Source organism: Lytechinus pictus, chromosome 7 (genome assembly GCF_037042905.1).
Source record: "Lytechinus pictus isolate F3 Inbred chromosome 7, Lp3.0, whole genome shotgun sequence".
Lineage (NCBI taxonomy): Eukaryota > Metazoa > Echinodermata > Echinoidea > Temnopleuroida > Toxopneustidae > Lytechinus > Lytechinus pictus.
In genome coordinates this window covers 2,905,559-2,918,334 of record NC_087251.1, presented here as the reverse complement: position 1 = coordinate 2,918,334, position 12,776 = coordinate 2,905,559, and the positions used below count along the sequence as shown (strand labels likewise).

Genomic DNA, 12,776 nt, shown 5'->3' with positions numbered 1-12,776 from the left:
CATACAAATCATATTAACAGGATATCTGAGGTAAAGAAGTTCTAATCTTAATCCTGACTTTGATGACTATTCATTTCCTTTACAATAATAATGAATTTCATAAAATACATACATGTACTGTATTTCTCAGGCAAAAATGTCTGTTTTGATGACATCATTCAGAGACCAATATGTACCAAGTCAAAGTCCTATGAATACAGTAAGTTATTAACATATTTTCATTGCAGTTACTTCTCAATCTATATGTTATATTTATTTGATAAGGGCTTAACCAAAATATTTCTCATTATGGGGTTGATGTCCATTCAGCAGAGTTTTTCTTTATAATACTGAGAAAAAAAGAAACATTTCATTATTCCTCAATGTTTAATTATGAATAGATATTAATTTCAATCAAATATGATAAATGGTTGTGACTCCAATGTGAATTTTTACCACTTTGGAATTTAATTACTTTTTCTTTATAGTATACACGCAACCATTTAATGATGTAAGACAGCCAGTTTCCGAATTTTCTGCCTGGTGGTATAAAAACCCAATTTGCATGATTTGTTAATTTCAATCTCTCTGATTATTTCAACTCACTCATACTTATTGATTTTTCATAGTTATCAGAGTCAATGTAGAAAAGGAGAATCCAACCTTGGCGATAAAATATATGCGTGGAAGGAGAAAAATAAAAGAATAAAAATGGAGGAGATTTGAATGAAATTTGGATGAGGAATAAGAAAGTTAAGGCCGTTTGAAAAATGAGATTAGACTACCTAAATTTTTACTTGAAAAACTGCTGAGTACTATATGACAGGTGGTATGATAACTCCCTCATTTGTAATATAGTTAACAATCAAGAATGTGTGGTTTTCTTCATCACCCTCATATCAGGGCCATAATAAAAACATAATATATAGAGCATATTGTTCGTTGCATGTCTTCATGAAAGGAAAATATCATTCTGAGTACAAATTTTGATGAGTATTGAAGCAAATTAAAAAAGTTGTTCCTAGTCTGCAAGCACAGACTCAAATTGATTATTTAACAAAATATACTGTACTTGAGTAAAGACTACATTCCAAACTCTGTGGCATGTATATATTCTCAAACGAGGTTTCAATCGTACCATGGTACAAAACCATGGACTACATGTATGCAGATCTGTCACGGGGGGCCACTTCCATTGACCGGTGGATACCATGCATGACCATGGGGTTTCGAAAAGCATCCTAAACAAGTATTTTGCATGTTCTGAAAAACGAGTATTGGCGTGCAAAACCCTGCCCTAAATAAGTATTGGAAACAAACCAGGAAACAAAATGGTACCCTTGATAAATATTCCCTGAATTGACCCCCTAAAGCCCCTGTTCCACTATGCCGATGTTGCTACGATTTGAAAAAACCTTCAGATCGGGTAGGATCGGGGGAAAATGAACCATTTTACCGGGTGTCAGCGAAAAATAATTTGCAGTAATATAAGTTTTCCAAAGGAACAGGGGATTCATTACATTCGCATGCCGCTGTTAGTATGCCAGGAAAGACCTGATTACGCTCATCCCACGACTGTGCGCCATGTTGCTTACATGTACGCTTTTCCAGCTTCCCCCACGATTCAAAATGTGTGTTTTCTGATCAGGAAGATCGACATCAAATTTTGAGTATGTTAAAAATTTCTAGCCGATCACGCCGATCTGAATAAAGTGCCCGCTGTTACCCCATCTTCAAAATGTTGTTACAGTCCGACCTCTGTTATCCGGCCTCCCTTTATCCGGATCTCTCTATTATCCGGACGCACACTTGCCAAGATTTTTTTTTCAATTCAATCTAGTACGTGAGGAAATGAGATTTCAATCTAAACTCAATCCTATACACAAACTCACTTTGATTACATATATCTTCCAATATAGTCTACATACAGCATTATTTTTCATGAAAATATCTCACCCAAATCACCGAAAGGACTTAGGCAGGATAATTTTCCAGTAAATCATGGCGCAGCGCAAACATTTCATCACCTTCTCTTTTTGTTTCCCAAGAAAAACATCACATGTCTCGCTAGCTAACACTAGGCCTCAATACGGACAGCGCCATCTATCATGTTTGAGCCTACAGTCAGTATAACAATGGCTGACACTGCGAAGCTGCGATACCCGCCGCGATGATCTAATTGTAAAACTTTGTTTCATCGAGTCATTCTCTTTCTTTCGAGGTATACCTTAACCATTTTAGCAGGTAAATTATCCAACAGTTTTGGCCATCGATCGATTTCATTTTCATAAAAATATAATTTGCACTGACACTGCAGTGAATACTGTCGGTACGTGCGCCCACTACAATAGATTAACGTGTAGCTACCACCGTTGGGGAGCTGAGGCAGCAGCTGCGTGTATTTAATATTGGGTCTCCCAGATCCGGATAAACCCCTTATCCGGATTGGTGCTGGTCCCAATGTGTCCGGATAAGAGAGGTCTGACTGTATTACGCTGCTACAGATTTCAACTGATTCCTATCCCGCTCTCCGCCGATCTAATAATCGGGATAGATCAAGGTTTCAGATCGTGATAGTGGAACGGGTACTTTAACAAGTACAACGATATCTTGTTATGTTATGGACGTCGGCTTTACCTTTACTTTCATTGTGTTTAGTACCACCCCACACACCTCCCTCAAATCAGACCCTAAACAGGTAATGTTGGGGCAAAAAGTACATCCTTTATAAAGTATTTTAGTCTTTTTATACCCTTGCAAATTGGACCGTAAACACAGTTTTCCTAGTTAAATATATACTTTTTTCATTATTTTTTACACTCTTATTACGTTACGTACAAGTGTGTAACATGCCCTATCTTGAAAAAGAGATCCTTTTTACATGTTTTATTGGTCACACATGGTATCCACTCGTCAATGAATGTGCCCCCCACCCCCCCCCCCCACAATTACACTTATTTGATTGCATACATTAAGAAAAGTCCAATGTGTGCTTATGGAAAAAGGCGCCTAATGCAATATTACATTAAATCTGCATAAACCATGGTTTTGTACGATGGTACAATTAAAAACCTCTTTTGAGCTATAGGCCTCTGTATGTGTCAGCGGCCACAGCAGTCTGCAAAGACCAAAGGTCTGTGCCTGCAGAGTAAGTTGTACCTACTCTTCACAATAATATGTGACTACTTCAAAGTCCCCAGAGTTTATTGCTTCATACAACTTTTAGAACTCACAACTTTAATTGTTAAAACTTTCACCCGCGGACATGCTTCTTTGAGTTTCCTTCTATTTTGTAAATTAGAACAACTTTCCACTAGGGTTGGATTCTATTTTAAGTTTTTAACTATCCTAACCACTCTCCTAATTTATCTATATCATTAATATTTTAACTAGTCACTTAACTATTGTATAATTGATTTTTATCTTGTATACATTGTAACCTTTGCCCCTTCTTAGGACTTAAAGAATCAATATTTTTTCAATGAAATCCTTCTTACCTGTCTTTTGTTTCAGATGCCACATAAGAAACAGTACGCGGTGATCTTGGAGATGTAGGATCAAAAGACTCATTCTTTTTCAGATCATTCAACATTAAATCCAATTCACTAGAGATACTAGATAACATCTGAAAGAAAGAGAGAAAAAAAAGATGGATTCTAAGCTATGACAAACAAAGTTACAGGATGGCTGTCATTTTTACTCACCATTCTGTTTTGTTGATGATCAGCAATGTCCTTTGTTAACCATGCCATTGCTATGGTAGGCAAGCAGTGAAAAAATGTAAATGCACATTTGTTTAATGATATTATGGGTATGAAAGTATTATTTCAATGAAACAGATCTTTCTTATTCCTTTGTTATTTTCTTTGATCGAGGTATCATATTAAGGAGTACATATTGAAATTTTTAAGATATGTAATTCTGTTTTTCAGATTCAGATACCATCCACTAAAGATGTATCCTTTCTTTAAATTGTTTTTAATTCACTCATTAGCAGGAATAATGTGTCATATGAAAATATTTTTTTTACAATGATACATGTATATAATCTATTGATCATATTTGTGATTAAGTTATTCTAAAAGTAAAACATCAACAATTCTTGGTTTCATTTTTCTGAGAGACACTGTTAGTTGCTCGACAGCATACATGTACATGTAGCAAATGTCTTTTTTTCAACCTCTCAGTAAGTAATAAATCATCCAATGCTAAATACTTTCATCATCCAGTGGTTGCAATATTTGATAGCCCTTTTTCTTTTGCTTGTCAGATCAATTTTGAAAGTGCTATGTGTCTTTGTGAATGTGTCACCTTTTGTTTTCACTTGTCAAGGAATTTCGGCATCTTTAGTTTAAATGATTTTTATGGGGAAACTCTTTACTCCTTGTTGCAATTAGACAAAGATTACAACCCTACTAAAAGGAAGGTCACACTGATTGGTTACCAAAAAAACAGAAAAATAAAAGATTAAGAATTGTGGTTTGGTAATAATCCTTTACCCATCATGGAGTTTACAAATGAGTATACATGTATGGAAATTCAAGTCAATAAACATAACATAACAAACATACATCTTCAATAGATTGCAACTGTATCTTAAAACAGCGGTTATCACTAGGCCACTTGGAGAAGCCAGGTCCAAGGTTTGAATTCCTCATCTTTCTTGTCACAGACATTGTGAAAATAGATTGTATAGTGTATATTATAATCCAAAATCAGAGAATCACAGATTCTGCATACATTGTATGTGGGCAAGTCGGAATCCAATGACTGGATGTCTGTATAACGCTTATAGCATTGTTCCAATGTGCAGAATATTACTGCTTATCAAAAAGGGTCTCATTAAATGTCTAGAATGTCATTAATTCAATGAAACATTGATCAGTCTTCATGAAGAAACAGGATGGTCATCCACTATAAAGCAACTATATATATATTTTTTTAATTCCTTGGCCCCAAAATTCAATTTCAGGCTGTTGAAATTATGGCATTTGCTGGAAAAATAAGCTTGTGTCCTCATTGTTTTCTTTGATGTTATATTTCAAGACAAAAGTTCAGCAGGATAGGGAAAGGTGAAAAGCACATCAACTCAATGTGTTCTACTGAAGTACAAAGTAAAAATAAACCACAATCCTTTGTTTCAACGTAGTAGGTCCATGGTTTCAAGTAGAAAACCATTATAAACACAAGGCTCACATCATCAAAAGATATCATTACGATCCATGATAGAATACAAATGTACAGAATCACTCAATGCAAATCATTGGCTTTCCTTTTTTTAGCTCCAGCCATCTAGCATGCAGGGAAACACTATTGAATACTGGTAGCTGTAAACCATGCCATGGTAGCACTATCACTCCATCCAGTCTGAGGGAGGTTCAGTTATGAGTAAGAAATACCAGAGAGTGGAAGTTGATCTGGTATCAAACGTTTAAAGGCCATATCCAGCACCTCTCAATGGGTGTACACATCCATTTCCTTCCGGTATATATTACTCAACTCATCATGAACTTCATAAGTGAATGAACACATACATCTATAAATAAATATATAATTATATACATGTATATAAATAAAAAAAAATAATAATATTGGTCTAATGTCAGTTGCAGGTGAAATAATCAAAGCACAAAATTAAAAAGACAAGAGTATATGAGACAAGAATAAAACAATATTCTTGCCTCTGTCATTTCCATTCACGCAACACAAAGCTGATTTTTAAATGCAATTGGGCTATTCCACGGTTACTCACGTTACATTTGGAGACACCTTGACTCATACTAACTTGGAGCTGTAACTCCATTATTATTGATAGGAACCAAACATCTCTTTAACACAACAAAGTACACAGTCTGACTATCCTCTGTATAAAAACAAAACTTGGGAAATTTTATTATGCTCCTGGCAAATCTTTGGAATGTGTCGGTTACTCACGTTACATGATTTGGACATGCATAAAATGAAAAGTCGACATAAGTGAAAAGTCTCCTCATACAAGGCTTTTATGAAAGTTGATTATATCCATTTCAAAGAAGTATATTAGGGAGACAAACTTTGTACATAATTAAAAAAAATAAAGAACACATGGTTTTTACTTGGGGTGCAGATAATATGGTTACTCACGTTACAGTTACTCACATTACATTTTGTCCATGTATGGTTAACACAAATGTCATTAAAAATTCAATAATGTGTGTAAAATTCATTGCTAGGAACATCAAAAAGAGATTTTATACAAAAAATTGGAGCTTTATTAGGGAGTAAGAGGGAAAAGTATGATTTTGCTTACTAATTATGCATAAATTAGCATAATTGCTTAATACCAATTTGCATGAAATAAATTACTGATATTATTGTAGATTATGTCCAAGACAACCTGCGTGCAAATTTTCGGCGTGATCGGGCGGCCAAAGGCCGAGATCTCAAGGGGGGCCTAGGAGGCCCCCCCCCCCTTGGGCCATATTAACTCCCAAAATACCCCAGCCTAGATAGGGTTACAGGTAAGGACATTCAATGTGTTGTTCGAACACTCTTTAAAGTTTGGTTAATTGAAACCAAGTCTTACTAATGCACTCTCGCATTGTGAATACTTCTACTAATATTCAATTTTTTGAGTGATTGTATGACCACTGATATTTTGATGAACAAAGAGTCACATCAAAGAGGTGTACCCTCATTTTGCTTTTAATTAATCAAAAATAACTTCACAACTCACCATGAGACTTCAATTCAATTCAATTCAATTTATTTACACTCTCAATAAAAACATGAACAACATACATAAGGTACATAAGTAAAACATTGTGACAACATACAAAAAACATATTTATGAGAATGAGGGGCCAACAAAAAAGAGCAGATAGCCTTATTGAGCGTTGACCCAACAACTATAAGACAAAATCAATAAATATTAAAAAAAAAAGATAACATAAATGAAAACATATATTAACACATACATTCAAAATATATAGCGTAGTTATACAAGCAAATTAAGAATACAAACTCAAAAGATGTAATTTATAATAACGTTTGAAAGAATTGAGGGTTCGGCATGTTTTAATAGAATGTGGTAAATTATTCCAAAGAATAGGTCCTTGAAAATAAATTGAGTTATGAGAAACTGAGGTACGTACTCGTGGTAAATGATAATTAAATAGACTGCGGGTATTGTGTTGATGAATCGAAAAATTAAGGCAAAATTTAGACATAATGGAATCAGGAATAAGTGATTTAGAACAAAGATACATAAATATTGCGATGTTAAACCTATTTAAATCAGACAAAGTAAGTAAATGAAGATCATGAAAACTTGACATCCCACAGAAAATGTTACCTAACTGCATAATTTTTACAGGTTACTCACATTACATGATGGTTACTCACGTTACAAAGTTACTCACGTTACAGTTTTTCTTCATCATTTTTATAAAAAATTGTACTTTTTAATGATTTTGTTAGTCATCACTGTGTCAAAGATTGTTTGAAGGAAGAGAATTTAAAATCCCACCAATTAACTGTGAAGAATTTTTCTCTCAGAAAACAAAGTCAGTTTTTTCGGTTACTCACGTTACATCACCTGAGCAAGTTGCAATATTCATTTTTTAATGAGTACTACAAATTTACTTGAAAAGCTGTTGTGTATTTTAGGTAATTTGACTCTTCTAAACTTCAGAAATATATAAAGTGGTATGTTGTTGCAATAACAAAATGGTAATAAGGCATATTTCATTTTTCACTATTTTTCTTGTATTTTGGTACAGAATGGAAGACACAACTTTTGACCATTTTTTTCCAAAGTATACATAGGGGCATTTTCACCACAGATGGACACAGAGGCAAAAAAATCAAGTTGATATTCATGTCAAATGCTTTATGTTTTTTAATAATACAAGACCTGAAGTTTCTGAGACAAAATTTTTTTCCGACTCTGGCAGCCATTTTTTATTTCAAAATGGCTGCCAAAGTATGGATACAAATTAGTGCTGAAAATAGTATATTGATACATAATTTGTTTTGACAGATTTTTAAAGAACAGGTTTGATCATGATGTTTTCGCCTGTGATTTAGCTTGCTATTATAACACTTTTTAAAATCCCACAGAAAGAAACACCAGTAATTCATTCATCTGATAAAAAAACATTGATGAAATATGTGATATGGTATGTAATGTCAGTTACCGAAAACATGAACTTTTTTTTCTCTTTTCTTGGAAAAGAGGATAAATTATATGAAACTTGGTAGATTTCCTCTCTAGGTAACACCCCTCCCTTCTACACCAAAATTAAAGATTACCAATTAACAATGAAGCCATAGGGTACCATTGAATATATGTAATGTCAGTTACCAAGTGGAAAATGTAATGTCAGTTACCGAGATGTAATGTCAGTTACCATGATAAAACGTTGGTTACCAATATTGAAATGCAAATATGTGGTCAATTTTATGGTGAAGAAGTATTGTATACTTGTTATTCAAGTCAAGTCACACTAGAAGGAGCTTGCTATTGTATTGCCTAAATCTGCAATATTTTTTTAAGCTTAACATTGTGATGAAGGGGATTTCCAGGGTCCCTTTTTTAGTTTCTAGGATTCTTTTGAGCATTGCCTCGCTAAAAGTAAATTCCTGGGGCGGTATTCTGAGGTCATTTTATCTTTAAAATATTTTATTTTATCTCTTAAAATGAAATTGGTATTCTGAGATGACATTTTATCTCTCAGATAAAATCCAAAATTTTATCTTGCGTATTTATGATGACACGCAACAGAGCAGTGGCTGCGTAGACATACCCATCGCGTATCTGGCCATTGCAACGCGGGTGATGTGCTTGCGCTTTGAAATGATGCTTGAAAAGATGCGATATAGACTTCGAAAAAAAGATGAGAGTATTGCCATTTTTGTTAAAAAGAAATCTCTGTAAAGATGCGCAAGCGTATAGTGCAAGGGTATTGAAGTCAACAAATTTGACGCAATCTCACTCCTTCGCCACACCTCCTAGCGGAATGGATTTCCATTGGTTGAGTGAAATGAGAGAGTTATAAAAGCGCATTTCTAATTGGATATTGATTAAAAAATAGGTGTGTCTTATACAGAGATAAAATGAAGATAAAATTGTTCTCAGAATAGCAATTCGGAGAGATTTTAAGGGTATTTTATCTCACTGATTTTAACGGAGATAAAATGTTTTATTTTATCTGAGATAAAATGGATCTCAGAATACCACCCCTGGTTTTTATGCCTGTTAGTAGTGTGGATGTGTGATACAATTATATACAAGTATAGATGAAAAGTGAAATTTGACAGTTCTGATCAATGTTGCATGGATCTACTAAAACTGTGTTTTTTTCTTCTAATTTACAAATAGTTCAGTTTCAGTTTAGAAGCTGGAGTTTATTTTTTGTTGACAGCTTAAAAAAGAAATTAGCAAAGAAAATGATTAAACAAATTATGAAGAGAATAGAAATCTGACAGATATGAACAAGCATTGCTTGCACTGACCAGAATAGAAATCAATAAAACTACATGGCTGCATGAGATTCGGGGGAGGGGTACGTGTAGCCTAGGGGAGGAGACCCTTATTCATTTTGCCATTTTTGAGGGGAGGGGGAGGTTGGAGAAGGAAAAGGTTTAAAAATTCAATATAAAACTGATGAATATATTATGGGTGTATAGTCAGAAAAATCCATGTGTACAGTCAATGCAATATTAAATTACTAAAGGAAAACATGTAGCTGCTATGACCCCCCCCCCCCCCGAGTAAGTAAAACATACATTTCTTATCTTTTGATAATTCAAAATGTGAAGTATTATGAAACTTTTATGATTTTAAAAAGCCTCACATATAAGTACGAAGAAAATTATGCCTTTGAAAATCATATAGCACTGGTAAGTGTTAATGTGTATTGTCAGTTACCGACAAGTAATGATAAAAATGTTCAAATCAAAGAAAGGAATTAAGAAAAAAAAAAAAAAATTTCATTGAAATGTTCCTAGAAACTCGAGTATACTTCCACACCAAGCTCACTTTCATGTGAAGCCCTGCACAGAAGATACAATGCAATGATTCCACACATTTGACTTCCATGTGTTATCTCTATGGCAAATTAAGTGTAATGTCAGTTACCGTAATGTCAGTTACCAGCATGGTTGCGGAAAAATTATCATAGCCCCCAAAAGACAAAAACAAATTGTTTAATATTTTGACACATCTTAACCTAGTAACGGAGGTATATTTACATATTCAAATTATTACTCTATCTACTCAGGGACATGAGATATTCCAATTTTAATGAACACCCTAAAATTGCATGTCCTTTTTCGTAATGTCAGTTACCGACACATTTTTGCTTGCTGATGCGTAAAAAAATGTGGTTACATAGAAAAACTTAGTATCAGAGTATACAGCAAGGTTCACTTTATTAACTCTATCAAAAGCAAACTCCCATCATTTGTTGTTTTAGAGATACACACAATGAAAGGTGTGGAAACATTGTGCCGTGTAATGTCAGTTACCGTGAAAATGCCCATATGAAAATAAACTTTTTATTTCTTGTTCCTGAAACTATCAAGCATGAAGGACTTAAAGTATTAAAAAATTCAAGAAAATATTGAATTTGAATTTTTAAGCTCATGTCCATCAACCTGTGGAATTGCCCAATTACTTTAAGTGCAGCTGTGTATCTTCTCTCCATGTTGTATTTTTTCCCTTCTCCCTTCTCCCCTCTTTTGCCCTTTCTCCCTTTTCTTTCTTCCCTTTCTTTATTTGCCACTCTCTGTCTCAATTTTTCTATCCAGTTGACTTCTTTCTTTTTGCTTTTACATGGTCTCTTCCATCCTTTTTCCTTGGTTATCTATCTCCACCAGTTATTCATTCTGTCGTATGAGTAGGCCTAATTGCTAATTCCTTTTTATTGTATTGCAATACATGTTCATTTATATTCCTTCAATGTTAAATATTTGTAAAATTATACATCAATATGTATTTCATATTATAATGTACTGCCAGTGGAAGACAAATTTCTAAGTTTTTTAATGTGGACCAATAAATGAGTCTGAATATGAATAAATGAGTCCACAAGGCTTCATCAGGAAATATTAAATTCAGTGAATCTATAAAGCATCATAGAAACACAGTACACCAAGCAGAAAGCATAGGAAACAAATGAATTCAAAGTTAAAGTGCAAAGTGTAGTCATGCAAAAGAGAGTGGGAAAGAGAGTAAGAAAGAGAACCAGAGAGAAGGGTAATAACCCGGGGGGGGGGGGGGGGGGGGGCACTCGACCAAAAAAGTAGTGGGTATGTGCCGCGGGCGAGACAAAAAACGGGGGCCTTGGAGCGGGCTTATTGTAAAAAGGAGGGTCCTCAGAACGGACTTCGGAAAGACAAATGTTTGTGAAAACGGGGGTCCTTGGAACGGGTCGCCTGCGTGTGATTGCGTATTCATCCCTATGGAACGGGCATACGTGCATGCAGCTGGCACGGGCGCCGGGTGCACTAGCGCAGATGCGATGGTCGGACAGCGCTCTGCGGCCGCTTTTCACCAAAATTGCGGCTCATTGCAGCAGATCAATACGGCTGGAACGTCGTATATGCGAAGCTTTGGAGCGGATTTCTTTGTTCTTTTTTCTCGATAAGAAGAAAATGCTACATGTATGCTTTGGAGCGGCTTTCTTTGTTCTTTTTCTCAATAAGACAAAAATGATATGCCTTGGAACGGAAATTTGAGTGTAAAAATGGGGGTCCCCTCCGCGGCACATACCCACTATGCATTATATACTGAGTGCCCCCCCCCCCCCCCCGGGGGTAATAAAGACAGATAGAAAGGATAGAGGGAGACACATGTATGAAGAGAAAGATGAGAGAAGAGAGTAATGAAGGAAAAGGGGAGAAACATTTTACAGAGTTTATGCACACATCCAGTGACAGACCTGGCCGTGCTCGGGTTCGCCATCCCCCCCCCCCCCCCCCCCCATTTGACAGAGCCTATTGAAGAAACCTTGCTCTCATCCTCTGGATAAGAGTCAGTGTAAGGTCCAAACAAATAAACAAAAAATAGAAAAAAATAAATTTCTGACTTTCATTTTCAAGCCTGAAACTTCGCGAAGTTACAAACTAGCCATTTATGTGTTGGTATATTCCTATATTGGTCTGGACTGTCATGTGACCTAAAGCCCTTGATGACATCGTCATATTATACCTGATTCATGAATCAGGTATGTGGAGTATTGTGGTCTAATAGATTAGTTTTCTGACTTTAAAATAGAGGGTCAATGTGTTTGAATCCCAGCCATAGCATAATTTCCTTCAGCAAGAAATTCATCCACATTGTACTGCTCTCAACCCAGGTGAGGTAAATGGGTACCTGGCAGGAATTTATTCCTTGAAATGCCACCGCGCTGTAAAAGGCTGCATAGCTACAGCTAGGGTAATAATATCCAAGACGTTTGGAAGCTCATAAGGATGTTATATAATGTGATATGCGCTATACAAGAACTGCATTGCATCACAAACGATAAGTTAATTTCAATAAAATTATGTTAAGAAGTGATTTAAGAAAAAAACCTGTGGTTGTATACCTCACTCTCCACCATTCAAGAACTCTGAATCAGTCAGTACTTTACTTTCTGGTCAATACATCATATCCACACACATTTTTTTTAACTCTTAATTAGAAAAAAATAGGGGAACCAAGAGGAATTATACCTGAATCACCAGTTGTTAACAAGACCATCGTGAGCCATAATATGTTCATCGGCAAAAAACGCTCCAAAATTTGCTGTATCATGCTATACGTAAAAAGA

The 12,776-nt window shown here is 35.2% G+C and overlaps 1 protein-coding gene across 1 annotated transcript in view; it reads right to left on the bottom strand.

Annotated features, from left to right (window-relative positions):
* The window catches only part of LOC129265151 (uncharacterized), a 41,135-nt gene that overhangs the window by 19,470 nt on the left and 8,889 nt on the right, over positions 1-12,776 (bottom strand). Inside the window, exon 3 of the mRNA XM_054903148.2 lies at positions 3,477-3,604. Within this exon, the coding sequence (XP_054759123.2) occupies positions 3,477-3,604 (128 nt within the window). The remainder of the gene's footprint in view (positions 1-3,476; positions 3,605-12,776) is intronic.